This window comes from Microtus pennsylvanicus, chromosome 2 (genome assembly GCF_037038515.1).
Source record: "Microtus pennsylvanicus isolate mMicPen1 chromosome 2, mMicPen1.hap1, whole genome shotgun sequence".
Lineage (NCBI taxonomy): Eukaryota > Metazoa > Chordata > Mammalia > Rodentia > Cricetidae > Microtus > Microtus pennsylvanicus.
The window spans coordinates 21,756,791-21,770,330 of NC_134580.1; the positions used below are offsets into that span (position 1 = coordinate 21,756,791).

Consider the following 13,540-nt stretch of genomic DNA (forward strand, 5'->3'; position numbering starts at 1 on the left):
AAAAATATTTTTTTCACAATGCTGTGTATGTGCACGTGTATAGAGACGCACGCGTGTGTGCGCACACACACACACACACACACACACACACACACACACACACGATAAAAATAACCCATTGCCTCCTGTTCCTTGGTGAGCTTGATCAGGTCTAAATGAAGCTCATGTGCACTTTCTATCAGTGTTTGTTAATGAGTTTAGATAAATTACTATTGTTCTGTTTCTCGTTTTTCTAATTTGAGGTAATGAGGCCTGCCCTGCTCCCTTTGGTGAATTTCTATCAGAATGTTCTTTGGTTTGTAGGAGTACTTCATTCATGGCAGTGCACCAGTACTGCTGAGGTGGTTTTCTTTGTTTCTTTTGTTGGTTTGTTTTCACTGGGACTGTATATTAGACAAGGTTCTCTGGAGTATTGGGTAGAGCTATTGCAGTGTGTACATATTATAAAAGGTTTAGCATGCACTATCTTGGTTGATGTGATAGTTTCTGGGTAGTCTGTAAATGGCAGCACATTAGAGAGACTTAGGACCTGGGCTTCTAAGTGCCTCGGTGATCCTAGACCAGTTCTAAGGCCTAAAAGATTCCTGGACAGTTGCTGATACTAACCCTGTCATGGAAGGCCAGAGAAGTCAGGCTCAGATATCTGTGGAGGACAGCAGCTGCAGCATCACCCTTTCCTTGGAGCTCTTCATGTTTGGGCTACTGTATGAAGGCCCATGAGCACCACTTTCTCCACCCGAGCCAGTCCTTTCTGAAAGCAACCTTATTGACCCAACAGAGGAATTTTTCTTTGTTGATACCATATCCCTTCAAGCTGGAAACCAAGATTAATCATCATACTGATGTAAGATTAAGTCAGTGATACACTCTTAGAAAAGTTAAGAGATAGGAGCGATTGGGCCTAGTTGGTAAAGAGTCTTCCAGGAAATAGGATGGAATCAGAGGACCACCATGAAGGTTCCAAGGAAAGGCTTTATAACCCGTGCTGTGCTGCTGCACTCATTCGTCCACACTGCAGGCCCTTATTGGGATTGAGAGTGACCCAGAAAGACCTTTTGTTTGTCTTTGCTTCTTCCATGAGCTCACTCATCTTCCCAAATTTGTCTCAGTACAGTAAATTTATGGCTGTGAACATGGGAAAGAAAAATTACAAGACATTATTACAGATACTTTTTAGGCCCATTATCTTTATTCTCACAACTGCTTTGTAAAAGTAATTAAGCCCCATCCAACAGGTGATTAAACCATACTGCATGCCGAGATCTGCCTGTAGCTTCCAAGCCCATGCTATGATTATATTGTATTCAGTTAGAGAAAGTAGTAGTATGCCAAAACAATGAAATTTAAATCTTTAAACTCTTGTGCAAAAATGACTTATACGATTTATCACAAATTATAAAGATGACATATTTGGGCCTTTCTCTTGAGTTAAGAGTTTACCTTAGGGGTGGAGAGATGGTCTGGTAGTTAAGAGCATTGGCTGCTTTTCTAGAGGACCGGGATTAATTCCGTGCCTCACAATCCTCTGTAAATCTAATATTCTAGGGGATCCAGTGCCCTTGTTCTAGCCTTAGGGGACAGCGGGATCACATGCGAAGCACAGACTTACAGGCAGGCAAAACCCACACACATTAAAATAAATAAATCTTTTTAAAGGATTTACTGTAATAAAATTTAACCATTACTTTATTTCATTTGAGCATAATTAAAGATAAAAATTATAATCAATATGATGTTGTTTGTATCCTGGATACAGTTTATATGTTTTTGTCATGCTTTTTGCATTGGCCCATTAGATGAGGTCTTGAAGTTTTATATAAATGAAATGCTCAGTGATGTATAGTCCCTGTGTCCTTTAGGAATTGCTCTTTAAAGGGATTCTGGACTGAGTTTTGTGTCTTCCTATGTAGCTATGGCTGGCCCAGCACTTTCAGTTCTCCTTCCTCACCCTCCTTGTGCTAGGGATGAACACACATGTGTTATCTGTCTGGCCCTCTGCTGAATGTTTTTGAAGGAGTGAAAAGGGGGTATACTCATCTCACTGCATTGTGCTTCCTGGTGTTAGAGGTCTTTAAGAATGCTAACAAAGATGTCTATTTATGGTAGGTGTTAGACAAACCCAGCCGGCTAACCGAGAAGGAACTTGCTGAGGCTGCAAGCAAGTGGGCTAATGAAAAGCCAGAGAAGTCAGATGAAAATAACTTGCCGGAGATTTCTGAGTTCGAGGTATTTAATTTCAACTTTATGTTTCGCACCTGAACATTTTGTCTTGATTTTAAACTGGGTATAAGTCCTGTGTGGTACCATACACCTGTAATCCCAACATATAGGAGGTGCAGGCAGAGGACCATCAAGGTTGTCATCAGAGCAAGTTTGAGGATAGCTTGAGATGCATGAGGGCAAAGCAAACAGAGTATAAAATATTTGCTCTGTTCTTGTTCCTCAACAGGTACTTGATAAAATGTCTTCTTGGGTTATTGAATTTAGTACACAAAGTAAGAGTGTGTGAAAAGTATATTTTTGAATATATATATTTGGTTTTTCAAGATAGGGTTTCTCTGTGGTTTTGGAGCCTGTCCTGGAACTAGCTCTTGTAGACCAGGCTGGTCTCGAACTTACAGAGATCCGCCTGCCTCTGCCTCCCGAGTGCTGGGATTAAAGGCATGCACCACCACCGCCCGGCATTTTTGAATAATTTTAAAGGAAGACTTTTTCCATTTTGCTTTGCTCTTCCCAACCCTTTTTGCATTCTGGGGTCAAACCTAGGGTCTGTCTGTAGTGGGTTTTTGTTTTACTCTCTGGGCGCCTGCCACTCAGCTCTCAAATAAATACATGGATGATTATTTAACTTAACTTATTCGGTGGCTGACTGAGTGGCTGGCCCCTGGTGTCCTCTCCTGCTTTTCTAGCTCCTCCCCTTCTCTTGGGCCTAGATTTCTCCTCTGTTTATTCTCTCTGCCTGGCAGCCCCACCTGTCCCTCTCCTGTCTATCTCCTGGCCATTCAGCTCTTCATTAGACCAATCAGGTGTTTTAGACAGGCAAAGTAACACAGCTTCACAGAGTGAAACAGATGCAACAGAAAGAATGCAGCACATCTGTGCATCATTAAATGAATGTACCACATCTTAAACCAATATTCCACAACATCTGTCTGTCTGTTACATTGCCAATCCTCATGGAGGGTTTTGTGGTATGTGGGATTAAATGTGTATAACAATAATAGTATACTAACCCGTATCTTTATGCACGATTAAGGAATCCTTTCCCACATGCCTGTTATATAATGTGCATAAGTCAAATGGGTAGATGTGGAGTCCAGAAAGACTTGTTTATGAGTGTTTGAATTTTCTATCTTTTATTTGTTTTTGTTTTGTGTATGTGTGTGTGTATGAGAGAGAGAGAGAGAGAGAGAGAGAGAGAGAGAGAGAGAGAGAGAGAGATAGAGAGAGATAGAGATGCTGGTTTGTCATATAGATATTTAGATAATAATTTTCTCAAACAGGTCAAAGTTTTCTTGTTATTTTTAATAATAGATATTTTTGAGTATTAATTAAACCCATCAAATATATCAAGCTGTTATCCTTAGTACTTAGAAATACTTGAAACATAGACAAGAGAAATCTTGTGTTACTTACTTGATGTAATTTTTATAATTTAGACTTAATAGTTTTTATATTAACAGTAGATACTTGTACTTCAGAGGTCGAATTTGAGAGTAAGACTGATTTCTTGTCTACTTAATGTTTTGGGTGGTGTGTGTGTGTGTGTATGCATGCAAGTTTTAATTTATACGACTATGTTCTGCTCATCTGTCTCTATGTAAGATACATTTATATGAACTCCAGGCTTGAGACAAGAACAACCCAGTGATCGTTGGCAAAGAAAACTGACTCTCTCTCTCTCTCTCTCTCTCTCTCTCTCTCTCTCTCTCTCTCTCTCTCTCTCTCTCTCTCCCTCTCCTGCCATCAGCTTGCAATATCAACTCTTCTGGGGATGGGACCTTTGATCCCCTCTTCTGTCCCTGATGGAAAGAAATTTGACTGTCTTGTTCTTATGTAGGTCTTATTTAGGTAATCAGAGCTGCTGTGAGTCCATGTTTGTAACATCATGTCCAGAAGACAACATTTCAAGCCTGCTTCCCATCCTCTGGCTCTTATAGTCTTTCTTTTCCATCTGTGGAGGTGTTCCCTGAGCCCTGGGGAGAGGGTTCATAGAGATATTCAATAATCTACAGTGAGCACTCCCAATTGCTTCTTTCAGCACTCTGAACAATTATTAATCTCTGCATTAACCGCTACTGCAATAAGAAGGTTCTTTATCAAGGTTGGGAATAGCACAAATCTGTGGGTAGAAACACAACGTCTTAGAAGGCACTTTTTTTTTAGATCAATTTACAAAGTGGCTATTTGGTTACACTCCCATCAACAGTGTATAAGAATTTCCATTTCTCCACATTACACCAACATTTCTTGACATTTGTATTCTTGATGATGGTGGCCATTCTGACTGGGTGAGATAGAATCTTGTAGTAGTTTTCATCTACATTTTCTTTATTATTAAGAATACTGGTTGGATGGTGGTAGTGCAGATCTTTAGTGTTAGCACTTGAGAGGCAGAGACAGGCAGATTTCTGAGTTCAAAGCCAGCCTGGTGTACAAAGTTATAGGACAGCCAGAGCTGTTACAAAGAAACCAACCCCCCTCCTCCAAAAAAAAGTACTGAAAAAAAATTTAGTGTTTCCTAGCCATTTGGATTTCTTTTGATGACTTTCTATTCAATCCCATAGCCCATTTAAAAATTGAGTTTTATGTTTAGATTCTTGAGTTTTTTGTGTATTCCAGACATTAAGCCTCTTTTATAGCTGGCAAAGATGTCTCTCTCATTCTTTGGGCTTCCTCTCCTCACTTGGCAGTTTCCTTTGCGGAACAGAGTGTTTGGCGTTTGTTAGTTGTTGACCTTATATTTCCTGCACTGCCTAGCTGAAAAGTCTTTACTTGTACCTGTTCATAACCATGTACTCCTTACTTTTTCTCCTAGCACATGGGCTCTCAACCTCTGGGTCATAGCCCTTTGGGTTGCCTAAGACCATCAGAAAACACAGATACTTATTTACATTACAATTCATAACAGCAGCAAAATTACAGTTACGGGGTAGCGATGAAATAATTTTTATGGTTGGGAGTCACCCAGCATGAGGAACTGCATTAAATGGTGGCAGTGTTAGGAAGGTTGGAAACCACTGCTCTAGCAGTTTCAGGGATTCGGTGCTTTTTATCCTGTTAGTTTGCTGAAAGTGTTCGTCAGCAGTAAGAATCTGTAACTCTAGCTGATGCTCTTTTCTGGCCTTGTTGGCTATTGCACTGACGTAGTGCACATATAGACAAGTAGGCTCATAGACATATGTAAGCCTGTAGGGTATTTGATTGATTAATTGATGTGGGAGGGCCCAGTTTGCTTCAGACAGTGACTCCAAAGAGGGTAGTCCTGGAATAAGAAGGCAGGCTGCTTGCTGGAGAAGATGGCTCAGCAGTCAAGAGCACTACCTGCTCTTCCAAAGGTCCTGAGTTCAATCCCAGCAACTGCATGGTGTCTCACAGCCATTTGTCATGAGATTCTGGTGCCCTCTTCTGTTCTACAGGCAGAACACTGTATACATAATAAATAAAATATTTTTTTTTAAAAAGAAAGAAAGAAGGCAGGCTGAGCACCCAGAAAGCAGTGTTCCTCCAAGGCTTTTGGTTTAGTTTCTGCTTTGTCTTTCCTCAGTGCTGGACTGTATCAGAGTTTGTAAGTCAGATAAACTCCCCCCCCTCCCCCAGGTGATCAAGTTTTTCAGGGTCATAGAAAATCAAACTCGGTAGTCTTTAGTTTTTTGTATACAGAATTAAATAGTTTGCAAATAAGGATAATTTGACTTCTCTTTCTGTTTGTATCTCTTTTCTTTCCTTTGCTTGTCTCACTACTCTACATTGAATAGAAGTGGACTCACTGGACACCTTTGCCTTGTTCCTAATCTTAATGGAGCTCTGGGTTTTTCCTCATTTACACCATTTACACAGCCTCTTTTCAATTAGGGTTGGGTATTTATAGTAGCAAAGGTGGGGGTGAGGGATTTCTAAGGTTCAGGACCGCTGATTGGCTGCCATTTGTCTAAGGGTGTTCTGGTGATAAGCGATGGGTGTGTGCTGTCTACAATGGTTGGAACGTTAGGAATTTCCTTTGGATGGTCTGTTACTGGGCGGTGCCTGGGTGGTCTCAGTTTGTGGTCTTTCTCAGAACTTGGTATTGCCTCAAGGTAAAGTACTAAGAGTCAGGCCTCTGTTGAGCTTGGTTGTTCAGATCTCTGGAGGATCTCTGGAGAAGAGCAGCTGTTGACACCAACGTTTATTACATTCTGGTCTGATAGAATGCAGGTTGTTGGTTCTCGGGATTTGTTCAGTGTTTTAACATGTGGTCAGTTTGGGGGAAAATTTCCACAAGCTGCTGTTAAGAATGGGTATTTAGTGTCTGAATGGGATGTTCATGGATGCCTGTTAGATCTGTTTGATTTATGATCTTATTTAATTCCAGTGTTCATCTGTTTAAATTTTGTCTGGATGACCTGTCTGTTGGTGAGAGCCTCGTACTGATGGGAGTCCCCAGTGTTTGGGGTTAGTCTGAATCAGTCACTGTTGGGAGAGTGTCTAACAGAAGCAGTCATTGCTGCAGTCTCACATTCTTCCTAATGGTTTGAGGAAAGTCGTGGGCTGTTTAGCTGTGAGCATGGAGTGTGTTCCTGTGCCTTCTCTTATTGTAATTCTTTATGTGAGCTTATGCTCTCATATTTGGGTTTTTTTCTTAAGTGGTCCATATTTCCTGAATAGATTAAGAAATAACCATAGTACAAAACCTTTCAGCCATAAATTATTCTGTATTTAGTATATCTATCATATTTTAGAATGTTGTAAGGCTTAGTCTCATCAAAAATTATAAAAGTAGCATTCATATTCTCTAGCCTTCATTACATATCATGACATTGTACATTTTCTTTTCTTAAAATTAATTAAATAGCACTTCCTTTTAATATAATCTTCTCTTAGTGACCACATACACTATCTCATATACCCAATGTCCTTTAAGAAAATAACTAAGGACTTCTTCTGTTTTCAAGACGGGATCCATGGCTCCCTTATTTATCGACCAGACAGAAGAACCCGAGTCAAACACAACAGATGGCACAGAATTGTATGAAGACAGCCAGCTTAGCAGTCGCTCTAAAGCCATTGCATCAAAAACCAAAGAGATCGAACAGGTAAGAATGCAGTCTTCTGATAGACACGCTCTTGGTTTGTGCTGCTCTGCACATATAAGTATTGACATTGGATAAATATACTGGTTTGTCTATTCCTCCTGTAACTTGAAATTCCGCTGAATGTGTGTAGAGGCTAGAGGACAACCTCGGATGTTCCTCGGGCGCCTTTTTTTTTTTCTGAGACAGGGTTATTAGTCTAGAACCAATGACTGGCCTACATTGGCAAGCCAGGAAGGCCTAGGATGCACCAGTCTCCATGTCCTTGCAATTTCCTCGTGTTTGGAGATGGACTCTCATACTGTAGCCCTGGCTGGTATGGAGCTGAGACAGTCTGAACGCATTGCCCTCTTCTTTGCCTGTTTTCCAAACACTGGGTTACTGGTATGCACTACTACATCAGCATCTTTTCCCTTTAAATTCACTTGACCTGTATTTGTTTTCTTGTTTTTCTTTACCATAACATAGACTTCACAAGAGCCAGGGACTTTGCCCTGCTGGGTGGTATATCTCTGCCACTTTGAGCAGTGAGTCATGTGACAGAGGCTTTGTCCTGGCAGTGGTGTATCTACAGCTTAAATCAGTGAGATAATGAAAGTGGGGAGGACAGAGCTGACCAGGAAGCAGAATTATCTTGGGTGCATGAAATCAGTCGTTTCAGTCAACCACTTAGAGGAAATCAACACTTTACTGGAAACTCAAGCAGCTTTGCCTTAAGGCCTTGTGGGTGTGAGGCAAGAAAAACCAGCTGAGCATCAACTGCATGACTGTAGCCTAGGCCCAGAGAGGCAAAGCAGGTGAACTCTGCCCCTGTCCTTACCTCTTATATGTGGCAGATTTTTTGGTTGGATGATGATTAAAGCCATAACCCTGACAGTGACTTTGAGTGGTTCCTGGGTCACTTAAGATCAGAAGTGGTCTTTCTTACTTTCAACCTCGTTAAGGCTTCATTCTTAACAGGGTTTGATCAAGGTGATATTTAAAAGGGTCAATAATTTAATAATGTTTTCTTTTCTTCTTAAGTTGTAGCTCTCTCTCTTCTTACGATTTATTGATTTTTATTTTATGCGCTTTTGGATATGAGTGTTTTGCTTAAATGTATGTCTATGTACTACATGTGTGCCTGGTGCCCTTAAAGGTTTGAAAAAGGTGTTGGATTCTCTAGAACTGGAGTTATAGGCAGTTAATAAGCCACTTATATGGGTGCTTGAAATTGAAACTGGATCCTCTGGAAGAGCAGCTAGTGCTCTTAACCTTGCTAGCCCCTAAGTTACAGGTTTCTTTCTTTGTTTTGTTATTTTCAAGACACGTTTCTCTGTGTAGCCCTTGCTGTCCTGGAACATGCTTTGTAGACCAGCCTGGCCTCAATCTCACAGAGATTTGCCTGCTTCTGCCTACTGGGTGCTGCTGGGATTAAAGGTGTGGGCTACCATTTCCTGGCTGTAGTATTTTTACAAATAAGTTCTCTTAAGAATGTAACTTGGGGTTGCAGAGATGGCTCAGCAGTTCTCCCAGAGGTCCTGAGTTCAATTCTCAGCCACCACATAATGGCTCGCAACCATCCATAATGGGATCTGGTGCCCTCTTCTGACCTCCAGGCAGACATACAGGCAGAACTCTGTATACATAATAAACAAATCTTTAAAAAAAGAAAGAATGTAACTTGAAGAAACAGTTAATGAAATGCTAAGTATTTTGTCATTTATGAATATTTTCACTGTCCTGTTGTTCATAGTTAGTCTCTTAGATTGTGAGAAAGTTATCAGTAGGGTGTATAAATTAGCTTGATGGTGCATTGAAAATTGTTTGGCATGAAGCTAATCTTTACAAAGGAAAAGTATGGTGCTATAAAATAGAAGCTATATAGAGCTTTCTCTTTCCGTTAGACACTGTGATCTCATACATGGGCAAGAAGTGAGGCCAGAATTCCCTCAAATTCAGGAAGCTAGCACCTGATAATAAATGTATATATAAAATTATTAATTTTCAAACAGAGGAAATAATTTTCAAGATTTTTTCCAATAAGGATTACATATCAATGAATAGAAGGTCTGTACAAGCGATATGGTGACTACGTTGGTGTTCAGTGTTTCTCTTTACATTGTTTTTCATGTATGAGTGTTTTGCCTTCATGTGTGCACCACATGCATATGTGGTGCCATCAGAGGCCAGAAGTATGCATCAAATCTCTAGAACTGGAGTTAGAAACAGTGTGAACCACCATGTAAGTACTGGAATTGAACCCAGGTCCTCTGGAAGAAAAGCCAGTGCTCTTAGCTGTTAAACTATGTCTCCAGCTCCTTGGGTTTTGAAACCCAGGTCTTTTAATTGAAGCAATATTATAGTTTAAATAAAAATTCCCCTTCAAAATTTCTGGGTTACCACATAGCAGTTCTTAAAGTTTAAAAGCAGGCACACGGGGTAGACTGTAGCAGAATCACCTCCGTGTGGGGATATATTCTTTTGATGTGTGCCACATTGGCATCCCTGGGCATTGAGATTAGAATTAAACGTGGTTGAATGCTAATAAATTCTCCATCCAGAAAACACTCACTTGTGACTAAAGTGCTGCATTGTGGAGATGAACAGTTTCAAACCATCCCACTTTTATTCAACATTCTGGGGTACATGTGGTTTACCTTGTTACCCTGCACGTGTGGCCTCTTTATGCTTTGGATCCTAGGCATTCTACACACACACACACACACACACACACACACACACACACACACACACACACACACACCATGTATACTGATTATCGGTATCAAGGTTGGTTCATCTTTCATGCTAAATTCTTCGTCAAACCTTCTACTTCTAAAGAAGGAGCAGAAGTTTGCTTGAATTCTCTGACTTTTGGTTAAGACAGAATGGATCCACCACTATGGGCCACCTTAATGTCCAAAACAACAAGCAACTACACCCTAAGTCTGGTGTGTAGCCATACTTGTTAACACCTTTGAGCAACCTCAAACTCTCTAACCTTCAGACAAGGTAGAATAGGCTCACATTTTTGGGCCTCCACAGAAATTCTATTCTGTTCCAAAACTATATATATTACATATAATTGATATATGTATGCAGTATATATATTGCATACATATAATTGGTATATGTGTGCAATACATATATATGTATTGAGATATATAATTGATATATACATATCTATCAATTTTTAGTTTGCTTTAAACTCCACGTTCTAACCATTTTTTTAACTGGGCTTTTTATTAGCTTTTCTGCAAAGGTTAGACTGGATAATCTTTGACTTTTCTTATTTAAATCATATTTGATGTTCAGAGCTCTTTGTTCTTTTTGTGTTATGAACCCAGTGTGTTTATAACACACTGGGTTTATAACTGGGTTATGAACCCAGTTTGTTTTATTATAGTACTGGGAAGCAAACCAGGCCCTCGCATGCTGGGCAAGTACACTGCTGTTGAGCTATGTGTGCAGTCCTTTGTACTTTCTGTTGCATGGTATTTCACATTTAATAATAGAATTGTGTTTTTAATTTTTAACCTTCTTAGTAGACACAGGGATCCTTTACTAAAATGAAAGACTGTTTTGAAGAAACCCTCTTGTACCCTGATCATTAGTGCTTACTGAGCCCTTGAGTGGAACGTGCATTCTGTAGTACCGGATCAGTTTCTCTGTGTTGCAGCTCTTACAGTGTCTGACCGCAGCTCCCTCTCACTCGCTCCTGCTTCTTCTCTTCGTAGGCCTAAATAAAGGGCAGGCAGATGAACGGTTGTCCTGGGAATATGAGTGAGAGTTGTGGACATGGGAAGAATCAGCTTTTAGTTGTGATAGGTTAAAATGAAATTCTTTTCAAATAGAGGAAGCTCTGTCTATTGTATGTGTATGAGAGAAGCATTTAGCCTACCTCACATAATAGAAACATTCTCTGTTTTTCCTTGTTATCAGACAAGTTACAAATGTTCTTAAAAGTACAGTTCTCCCTCAATATCTTGTCTAGCCATCAAGTCTACCCAGTTGTATTTAACAATTCATTACCAGGTACTTCTTCAGACTTTGCATATAGATTTAGTAAAACTCCCAAGATTTCCCTCTTTAAAAAATTGCATTTCTAAAATAATTAAAAATAATTTATTTTGGCCAAATTTTTAAGTTTTTGAAATGTATAATTTACCGGGTAAATCTTGTTTTTTGGTGTTACTATGGGAACTTGCTGCTGAAGTATTGGGGTGAGGTTTTCATTTGAAATGAAGTAGCTGGGACTGGGGGTATAACCAAGTGGATGTAGCTATATAGCATGCATGGGGCACTAGGTTTGCTCGCCCCAGCAAATCTTAAATTTGGTGTGGTGATACATGCCTGCTGTCTGAGCACTCAGGAGGTAGAGGCAGTATATAGATAGTATAAATCCCAAACATTTATAAGAACCATACTTTGAAAGGGTACAGGTAGGCTTTTTCCTTGGGGATGCTGCTCCAAGGCAATGCAGAAAAAACTGTTTAGTTAGTCAGAGTGTTCCAGTAGGATTAGGCCAAATGCAGACTGCTCCCAGCCAGTGCTGGTGTAAGAACTGCTGTTCAGTTCTGTTTATTTTATTTGTTGTTAAATAAAACATTAAGGACATTTATAAAGTGCGGTCTGGTTGCCATTGTTTTCAGGGCCCCCTTGCACATTTGTTAAATGCAGTTTTCTCTGCCTGCATGTCTGTCTGCAGACCAGAAGGGGGCACCAAATCTCATTAAGAATGGTTGTGAGCCATCTTGTGGTTGCTGGGCATTGAACTCAGGACCTCTGGAAGAGCAGCCTGTGCTCTTAACTAACCACTGAGCCATCTCTACAGCTCTGGGAATCTTCTCTTAAAGTGCTCTCTTTATTGGAAATCCCAAGTGCTTGTGCTAAGTAGTACTTGCCTATTTCTTTGTAGCTCTGGTGATGGTTACTTTGGATTCCTTCTTGTTATTTTATAGCTAGCGCTCATCTGTGTCAGGACTTGGACCCCTCGCCTCTTATGCCTTCTGCTCTTTCCTCTCTGTGGAACCCAAGAGGGCCTTAACCGTTTACCATTCCTGGCTTGCTCTTTTATTTCCCACCTTGTTTTCTCGATGTCCTCTTCTTTTCTCTCCTATCATTTGTAATTTTTCAAAGTGTAAAATTTTACTATGGAGTACCTTGCTTATTCTGGGTGACTCTGATCTTGTTTTCATCTTACATTTAGCTTTCTCTTTATCTCTATATAACATATAACATTAAAAATGATTTCTTCCGGGACTAGAGAGATGGCTCAGTGGTTAAGAGCAGTGACTGCTCTTCCAAAAGACCCAGGTTCAATTCCCAGCACTCAGAACTGTCTGTGACTCCAGTTTCAGGGGATCTGACACTCTCAGATATACACACAGGTAAAACGCTGTGTACATAAAATACAAATTTTTTTATGGTTTATTTAACTTTATTTTAGGTGCATTGGTGTGAAGGTGTCAGATCCCCTGCAACTGGATCTTCAGATAGTTGTGAGCTGCCATGTGGGTGCCGGGAATTGAACCTGGGTCCTCTGGAAGAGCAGTCAGTACTCTTAACCACTGAGTCATCTCTCCAGCCCCAAATAAATTTTTTTGTTGTTTTTGTTTTTCGAGACAGGGTTTCTCTGTGGCTTTGGAGCCTGTCCTGGAACTAGCTCTTGTAGATCAGGCTGGCCTCGAACTCACAGAGATCCGCCTGTCTCTGCCTCCCAAGTGCTGGGATTAAAGGCGTGCGCCACCACCACCCGGCCAAATAATTTTTTAAAAATAATTTCTTCCTTAGAATTTTCTTCTCTACTTTTCCCTGATTAAAATTTTCTTGTTTATGTGCTGACTTTTCTTTTTCAAGATTTAACCACATATAGATAGCATCTCCTGTCTTCTCTTGGCTGTTGTTTAAAAATAAGCTTCATGCTTGGAAACAGCAAACAGCTCTGTTCTCCACAGTCGGTACAGTGGAATCCATTGGTGTTTTATGGAAGACCTCTATAAAAACTGCACTTAGAATTGTGATTTTGTTTAAAGGTGACTTAAAGTCATAAATCAGGTATGTGCAGGGGGTGGAGTGGGGCGGCCGACTGTGTTACCAGGCTCTCCCTATCTGTCCATCTGTCTATCCATGGGGAAAGGGCAGGGGTGTTGGGACAATCTGTGGACATCAGACTCAGGTTATCAGGTCCGGTGGCACTTCACTTGCGGAGCCGCCTCACTGACCCTTTTTTCTTGCTGGTGTGTTTTTGGGTTTTTTTCCTCCCCTAC

The 13,540-nt window shown here is 40.4% G+C and overlaps 1 protein-coding gene across 13 annotated transcripts in view; it reads left to right on the plus strand.

The window, feature by feature from the left end:
- The window catches only part of Pphln1 (periphilin 1), an 85,571-nt gene that overhangs the window by 56,056 nt on the left and 15,975 nt on the right, over positions 1 to 13,540 (plus strand). For all 13 annotated transcript variants that reach the window (XM_075960428.1, XM_075960432.1, XM_075960424.1 and 10 more), the window contains 2 exons: positions 2,107 to 2,226; positions 7,152 to 7,292. In XM_075960428.1, the coding sequence (XP_075816543.1) occupies positions 2,107 to 2,226; positions 7,152 to 7,292 (261 nt within the window). The remainder of the gene's footprint in view (positions 1 to 2,106; positions 2,227 to 7,151; positions 7,293 to 13,540) is intronic.